Source organism: Chrysochloris asiatica, unplaced genomic scaffold, assembly GCF_000296735.1.
Source record: "Chrysochloris asiatica unplaced genomic scaffold, ChrAsi1.0 scaffold00184, whole genome shotgun sequence".
Lineage (NCBI taxonomy): Eukaryota > Metazoa > Chordata > Mammalia > Afrosoricida > Chrysochloridae > Chrysochloris > Chrysochloris asiatica.
Genome location: NW_006408702.1, coordinates 6,472,190 through 6,481,180, shown reverse-complemented (window position 1 = coordinate 6,481,180; position 8,991 = coordinate 6,472,190). Strand labels below are relative to the sequence as shown.

Here is an 8,991-nt window from a genome sequence, read left to right as displayed (position 1 = left end):
AGAAGCTGGGTTCTATGAAGAAAAATGTGGCGTCAGGATTGGAGGAAGACTCATTAACAACCTGCGATATGCAAATGATATCTTGCTTGCTGAAAATGAAGAGGACTTGAAACATTTGTTAGGGTAGTCTTAGGAATTTCATTCATGCCCCCTAGAAGGTGGAGTTACAGTGCAGTTCAGATCTCTGTCTGAGTCTGCATTAAAAGCATGGTGTCTGGAATCAAGGAAGTGACTACCAGATGGGTCTCCATGGGTGTGTCCTCTCCAAGAAGACTACAGTCCATTCCAGGCACCAGCTTTAAGAAGGGCGTCAATGGGTTGCAATGTGATGAGCAGAGAAACAGTAGGAGAGAGGGGCTTGCACATCACCTACTAGCCTCTCTTGGTTTTTCCACACAACAGACTCTAGGGCCTCAGGCCTTGAATACTACATCTGGCTCCTTACCCCACCCTTCACAAACACACTCTTGAGCTCCACCCCTGTGCTTTCTTTTATCCCTCAGGGCTCCACTGACACCTTGTTAAACTCTCCCTTGTTACTCAGATGGAGCCCCTGCTCCTTTCCTTTGTATCCTGTGTTGTAATTTATCATATAATACATGTATTTGTGTGGTTGATGTTTATTCGTTAATGTATGCCTCCTTAGAAATTTGTAAGCTGAGTTAACAAGGAATCTTATGGATTTTGCCCAAATGATGTCCTGAGCCTTCTCCAGCATCCAGCAGAGAGTGGAATGTTTTTAAACATGGATTGAATGAACAGTTGAATGCATGAGTTTATGAAGGCAGGGTTGAATACATGAACAGTGATGAAGCAGCATGGCCAGGCTGGAGAAGAGATGAGATGATGTGGGATTGTTGTTGCTAAATGCCATTGAGTTGGTTCTGACTCCTGCAACTAACTCAACCCTGTATGAGGTTTCTGAGGAGCAGCTGGTGGGTTTGAACTGCCAACCTCATGGTTAACAGTCAAGTGCTTATCCTACATCACCACAAGGGCCATGAAAATTATCTTAAAATGAAAAGTGATTGGATATTTTCTTTATATCTTGTACTCAATTCTGAAAAGGGAAGATTTTGGAGGAAGATTTTAACACTGATAAATGGTGTTTTCACTTATATAAGAGCTGGCACAAATGGTTGTCACTTAGTTACTAACCTAAAAGTTGGCAATTCAAACCCACTAAGCAGTACTGCAGAAGAAAGTCTTGAGAATCTTCCATAAAGATAACCATCAAGAAGACCCAATGATACAGTAACACTTGAGGTTGCCATGAACTGCAATTGACTTGACAGCATCCAGCTTGAAGCTGGGTTTTAAAAGCTATTCAACAGTGAAATGAGTTGCTATGGAAGAAAGTATTTGTCTATTTCTGGAGGTGCTCCAGAACAAGTAAGATGGCCAATTGCCAGAGATATTGCAGGATAGGAAACTACCAGCCGCTCCGCGGGAGAAAGATGAGGCTTTCTACTCCCGTAAAGATTTACACCCTCGGAAACCCTGTACAGGGTCGCTATGGGTCGGAACCGACTCAACGGCACTTAACAACAACAACAATTTCAGGATAGAGAGGAGATTCCTGTACTGAAAGTCATTGATCTAGATAGTATATGAGGACGTTATTTTTCCAGATAGTTTTTTCTGATACTAAGCTGGAGTGGCATTGTTTTAAATTCCTTTTCTTAAAAACAAACAAAACATGATATAGACTGATAAGTTTCTCTCTTCTTCTTTCTTCCTTTGGGGGATATAGATGAGGTTTTGTCTGAAAACTTTCTGGATTATAAGAACCGTGGCGTCAATGGTTCTCATCGGGGCCAGATCATATGGAAGATTGATGCCAGCTCATACTTTGTGGAATGTGAGTACTTTATTCTTGGTGTTCAGCAAGCATGGGTGAGGTAGAATTCAATTTCTTTGTTCTTTGTTGGGTTGCATTTCTTCCACTCCTTAATAATGTACCAAGTAAAAGAGAGAAATTTAATGAGATACTTAAAACTATTTCAGTAGTGAGATCTAGAGCAACTGGGTAACAGTTATCCACAGCAGCCCAGAAGTCCACTCTGCAAATACCATGAAAAGTTTAGTTCATACTCAATAGACCTCTAGACCCAGGACCTTTCGACTCCTGTCCTTTGATTTTTCACTTCATGGCTCTTCCATGTAGTCTTCAGTTTTACCATACTTACTACCTCTTCTCTGTGCTGCCCTCCAGTTTGGGTTTGACTTTACCCAGTACCCGAAGTGCCAATACATAGGTGATACCCCATGCTTTACCCTGAACTTTAGCACTGGTAACAACTCAGAATGCAGACCATTGGTACTATAAGCCTGTTGCTTTGATTCCTAATCTATTGGCATTTCTGCTTATATAATCTTATCAACATATATGTTATTAGAATATCATGTATGTTATTGAAATATTTTTGATTTTGTTAGAAAACAAACCATTTTCAAGTTGGGCTGGATATTTTTATAGATTCTTATATTGGGACATTTCTCATTGCAGGTATAGATGTCTATATGAATGCAAAGATTACCCTTAGTCCACAGATCCTTCCCCTTCCATTTGAGTGCTGGAGAATACTTTGTCTACCTTTGGTTCTTGGCAAGTGTTCATTCCACTTAGTACTTCTGAACAGAAATAAGATAGTCTGTTATCTCATTTACTCGGTTCTCATAGGAAAAGATAGGTGGTCAGGAATTTGAAATTGTGTCTTGTTATTTGTCCTGTGGCTCAAAGAAACGATATCCCCTAGCTTGTTGTGCTCCCAAGTTCTTCATATTCATTCATTCACTTAATAAATATTTATAGCTGTTGTTGTAAGACCTACTATATTAGTATATTCATAACCACTATATAGCGTAGTGGTTATGAATCGGGTTGCTAACCTCAAGGTTGGCAGTTCAAAACTAACAGCTTTTCTGTGGGAGAAAGATGAGGCTTTCTGCTCCCGTAAAGATTTGCAGCCTTGAAAAACCTGCACACGGTCACTGTGAGTTGGAACCGACTCCATGGTACTTAACAACAACAACAACACTATATTCAAGGACTATAGACTTAGAAGAAGAAAGCCATGGTCTCTGCCCTCTAAAACCATTTGATGTCTGTTCCCAGCCATGACACAAGTTCCCCTTTTTCACACAAAACCAGTAGAACATTCAGGAGATTGAATGATATCAGAGTGCACTCAGCTTTGAGTTGTTGTTGTAGGGTATTGAAATTCCCAACAAGATATTTTCTCTTTCTTAATACTGATCTCCCTGACTCTAGTTCACCTTACACAGTGATAGCCAATAAAATGCCTTAAACCCAGTTCTACTACTATCTTCCTCAAAGCTTCATGACTCCTCCTTCTTGCTGTATCACTGAAACCTCTCTTCCTAGCTTGCAAGCCCTGACATAAACTCTCTCTCATCCCTCAATCCTACTTCTCCATCTGTCCTAGCAGACATGTCTTGCTCTAGTCATGCTGATTGATCTCCTATCCTATTTCACAAATAATACCAAAAAAAAAAAAAAAGACAAAAACATACAACAAAACATTGCTGTTGAATTGATTCTGACTCATTGAATCTATTAGACAGAGTAGAACTGCTCCTAAAGTTTTCAAGACTGTGTCTTCACAGAAGTAGACTGTTACATTTATTCCACAGAGCAGCTGGTGAGTTTGAACTGTTAACTTTCTGGTTAGCAGCTGAGCACTTAACCGCTGTACCAGAAGGGTTCATAAAAATAACATCATCTAGCATAAAGAATATGGAATTGATCTGGGGATAATATTGGCTCCTGTTAAAGGTACTAATGTGATCTTCAAATTTCCAATAAGAATAAAAAAGATTAAAATTTGCATTTTTGTCATTGTCAAGTGTTGTCCACTCAGTTCCAACTGACTGTGACCCTATATAGGGTTTCCAGGAGTCCTGCTGTGGCACTGTCAGCTAATGTGCTGGATTGCAAAATCTGTTTGAACTGTCAGTTTAAGCTCACCAGCTGCTCCTTGGAAACCCTATACAGGGTTGCTATGGGTCAGAATTGACTCTATGGCACTTAACAACCACAACAGTTGGGTTTATAAGAAGCAGCTGGTGATTTTTGCAGTTAGCGGTCCAGTGCTTTTCTTACAAGCCCGCACTAGGAGTCCTAAAAGTAACAGTTGACTGTAGGCCCTGATTGACAATGGAGGGTTTGTAAGGTCATTGCTACACATTCATTTGCTTCCTCTGGGTTCAAACTGATTGAGAAATAGACACGAGAATCCAATTTAAGATCAAAGTACAGTGTCAGCTATCACTGCTCCAAGAAAGAGCACAATTTACATGTTTTTATCTTTTTAGAATCAGGGAGATAAGTATTAAGGAAAAGGAAATTTATTGTTGAGAATTTCAATATGCCTATCTCAATGTTCATGATCACATAAGGCCAGTATGAATTGGGGTCAACTTGACAGCCCCTAACATTCACAGTGGACTTCTGGTGTGGTGTTGTAGTGTCAGCACTGGACAACTAACCACAAGGGTGGTGTTTCAAAGTCACCAGCTGCTCCTCAGAAACCCTATATGGAATTGACTCTATGGCACTTAACAACAATAACAACAACCCAAAGGACCTGTGTCTCCTTTGTATTCTGAGAGGCTAAAATCTCCTATGGATTCATTCGGTATGAAGGATAGACCCCAAAATAAAGCCACCACGACATATAATAATCAAGCTCTCCAAAAGCAAAGACAAGGAAAGAATCCTAAAAGCAGCCAAGGAGAAGAGAAGTGTCCCTTACAAAGGCAAGCAAATCAGATTACACTCTGACTTCTCAGCAAAAACCACACAGGAAAGAAGGCAATGGGGAGACATATACAAAACCATAGAAGAAAAAACTGCCAAACAAGAATCGTCTATCCAGTAAAACTATCAATCAAATATTATGGTGCAATCGAAACATTGCAGGATAAACAGAATCTAAGAGATTTTATCAAAACCAATCCAGCACTTCAAAACATCCTAAAGGGAGCTTTTTTGGATTTAAAACCAACAAGAACAGACAACAACCAGAGATTGACAGGCGTGGCAACACCACCTGAAACTCAGTCGACAGATAACTGAGTTCAGAACAGAACAAAACTACAACAATGAATTCGAAGGAGAAGGGAGGTCAACTGAAGATCAAAATTATATCACTGTCAAAGAAGGGATAAACGTAGCAACAGAGATCCACATGGTGAGGATGTCAGGTAGATTACAGGATACAATAGATTCTTTTAAATGGAGAGAAAAGTTAACCACAAAGAAAGTTAATACTTCACAACTTCCCATGAAAATGAACTTCCAAGCAGAACAAGCAAACATGAAAACTAAGAAGAAACCGACAAGAAATAGCGCAAAAAACCCCCATAAACTCAGCACAAGAAGGCATGCAGAACAAAGGAATGAACAGCACTACCAAAAATTAATATGATGGCAGCAATTAATTCATACCTATTGATATTTACATTGAATGTCAATGTATTGAATGCACCAGTGAAGAGACAGAAAGTAGCAGATTGCATAAGAAAACAAGCCCTTCAATATGCTGCTTGCAAGAGACACACCTTACACACAAAGCCAAAAATAGACTAAAAGTTAAAGGATGGAAAAAAATATATACCAAGCTAACTGTAACAATACATAAGCAGGAGGGACAGTTCTAATCTCTGATAAAATAAACTCTAAGACAAAAACCAGCATAAGAAATAAAGAAGGATACTATCTCATGATCAAATTGGTCAGGTGAGCAAGATGACATAACTACAATAAATATCTACACTCCCAATGAAAAACCACCAAGATATATGAAGCAAACCTTACTAGTATTGAAGAAAAAAAATAGATAAATGTGCAATTTATCTATTTTATAGTGGGAGATTTTAATATGCCACTTTTGAAAAGGGACAGAATAACCAGAAATAAATGTGACAGAGTTACAGAGGAACTAAACAGCACAATCAACCAACATGACCTCATAGACGTGTACAGCACATTCAACCCAACAACAGCACAATATACTTTCTTCTCCAGAATTGACCACGTGTTAGGTCACAAAGCAAGCCTTCATTAATTTACAACCATCAAAACACTACAGAGCACCTTTTCAGACCACAATGCTATAAACCTAGAAATCAACAACAAGAAGACTAAGGAAATAAAGTCGAGTACATGGAAACTGAACAACACCCTGCTGAAAAGCGACTAGGTAAATTAAGAAATTAAATGTGAATTCATAAAGTTCCTAGAAACACACAAAAATGAAAACACAACATAACAAAATCTTTGGGACACAGTGAAAGCAGTGCTGAGAGGACAACTTATTGCAATAAATGTGCACATCCAAAAAGAAGAAAGAGCCAAAATTAACACAGTAACACAGCATCTCCACCAATTAGAAACTGACCAACAGAGGGAACCTACAGTCACCAAAAGAAAAGAAATAATAAAGAGCAGAAATAAGTGAGATGGAAAACAGAAAAACTATAGAAAGAATCAACAGTACAAGAAGCTGGTTCTCTGAAAGAAATTGACAAACAATTGGCAAACCTAACCAAAGAAAAGAGGGAGAAGACACGAATAGCTCGCATTAGAAACAACATGGGCGATGTCACAACAGAACCATATGAAATCAAAAGGATAATAACAGAATACTAGAAAGAGTTGTACTCCAACAAATTTGAAAACTTAGAAGAGATGGATGCATTTTTAGAAATCCCTACCTACCCAGACTTACACAGAATGAAGTAGAAAACATGAACAGACCCATAACAAAAGAAGAAATTGATCAAGTCATCAAAAAACTCACGACCAAAAGGAGTCCAGACCCAGGTGGCTTCCCTGGTGAGTTCTACCAAAAATTCAGGGAAGAGTTATCACCAATTCTACTCAAATTATTCCAGAATATAGAAGAGGATGGAAAACTTCCTAACACTTTTTATGAAGCAAGCATAACCCTTATACCAAAACCAGGGAAGGACATCACTAAGAAAGAAAACTACAGACCAATATCCCTCATGAACATAGAAGCAAAAGAATCTCAACAAAATCCTGGTCAACAGAATCCAGCAGCACATCAAAAAAGATAATACATCATGACCAAGTGGGTTTCATAAGCGAGATGCCAGGATGGTTCAACATTAGAAAAATAATCAATATATTCCACCACATAAATAAGAAAAAGGAAAAGAACCACATGATCATATCAATTGATGCAAAAAAGGCATTTGACAAACTCCAACATCCATTCCTAATAAAAACACTCAACAAAGTAGGAATTGAATAGAAATTCCTCAGCATAATCAAGAGCATATATACAAAACCAACAGCCTATATCACTCTCAATGGAGAGAAACTGAAAGCCTCCCCTCTGTGAACGGGAACCTGAAAGGATTCCGTTTGTCACCATTTCTTTTCAATATTGTTTTGGAAGTATTCGCCAGACCTATACAGCAAGATAGGGAAATTAAAGGCATCCAAATGAGCAAAGAGAAAATAAAACTCTCTTTATTTGCAGATGATTTGATCCTATGCATAGAAAACTCTAAAGACTCAGTAAAAAAGCTACTGAACATCATTGGACGATTCAGCAAAGTGGCAGGGTAGAAGATCAACATACAAAAGTCAGTTGGATTCCTCTATAGCAACAATGATAGCACTGAAAAAGACATTAGGCAAGCAATACCATTTAAAATAGCTGCCCAAAGGATGAAATATTTAGGAATCAACATAACCAGAGAAACAAAGGATGTATACAAAGAGAATTACAAAACACTACTACAAGAAACCAAAAGAGACTTACAAAAGTGGAAGAACTTCCTGGATAGGAAGACTCAACGTTGTGAAAATGTCAATACTACACAGAATAATTTACACATATAATGCGATCCCAATCCAGATTCCAGCAACATTCTTCAAAGACATGGAAAAGACATTTACAAACTTTATATGGAAAGGAAAGAGACCCAGGATAAGCAAAGCACTTCTCAAGAAGAAGAACAAGGTTGGAAGCCTCTCACTCCCAGACTTCAAAATCTACTAACAGCTCCAGTGGTCCAAACAGCCTGGTTCTAGTGCAATAAAAGATACATTGGTCAGTGGAATAGAATCGAGAATCTAGAAATTAACCCATCCACATGGCAGCTGAATTTTGACAAAGTGCCTAGGTATGTTACATGGGGAGGAGATAGTCTCTTTGACAGATGGTGCTGGCAGTACTGGAAAGCAATATGCAAAAGATTAAAACAAGACCTTTACCTCACATCCTATACAAATTCAAATCAACATGGCTTAAAGACCTAAATGTGAATCCCAAAATTATGAAAGTCATCAATGAAAAAAATAGGGACAACATCCTGGAGAAGGGGAGGGCTTTTGCTCTTGCCAATCAACTTGAAACATGTCTGACACAAGTGAGAGTGGTGCAGGTCTAACCCATTTCCAGGCTGAAATTTCAGAAGAGGACAACAGCTTGGTGATGCAGACTCTACTGGCAGTGACCCAGAACTTGGAGGTCTCAGAGGCACCCAAGGCCTCAAAGGCACCAGAGGTGTCAGAAGCCCTGAAGGTCTCAAATGTTCTAGGGGTTTCAAAGGCCGTAGAGTTCTCAAAGGCCACAGGGGTCCCAAAGGCCACAGGGGTCCCAATGGCCACAGGAGTCTCAAAGGCCCAAGAGGCTCAGGAGGCAGCTGTCACCCAAGATACAGAATACTGACCCTGAGACCAAAAAAGTCAATTGTGTGGCTGATAAACAGGTTAATACAAAGGCCCATGAGATGGAGGCTTCTGCTTCTCAGGCTCCCACCGATGAACCTGAGCCCGAGCATGCAGCTGCTGAGGCTCAGGAGAATCAGGATGCTCGACCCAAGGTCAAGACCAAGAAAGCTCGAAAGGTGAAGCACCTGAATGGGGAAGAAGATGGCAACAGTGATCAGAGTCAGGCTTCTGGGACCACAGGTGGCCGAAGAGTCTCA

The 8,991-nt window shown here is 39.5% G+C and overlaps 1 protein-coding gene across 2 annotated transcripts in view; it reads left to right on the top strand.

Annotated features, from left to right (window-relative positions):
• HECW1 (HECT, C2 and WW domain containing E3 ubiquitin protein ligase 1) overlaps positions 1–8,991 on the top strand; it is a 542,004-nt gene that overhangs the window by 108,348 nt on the left and 424,665 nt on the right. For both annotated transcript variants that reach the window (XM_006872147.1, XM_006872148.1), the window contains one exon: positions 1,754–1,861. In XM_006872147.1, the coding sequence (XP_006872209.1) occupies positions 1,754–1,861 (108 nt within the window). The remainder of the gene's footprint in view (positions 1–1,753; positions 1,862–8,991) is intronic.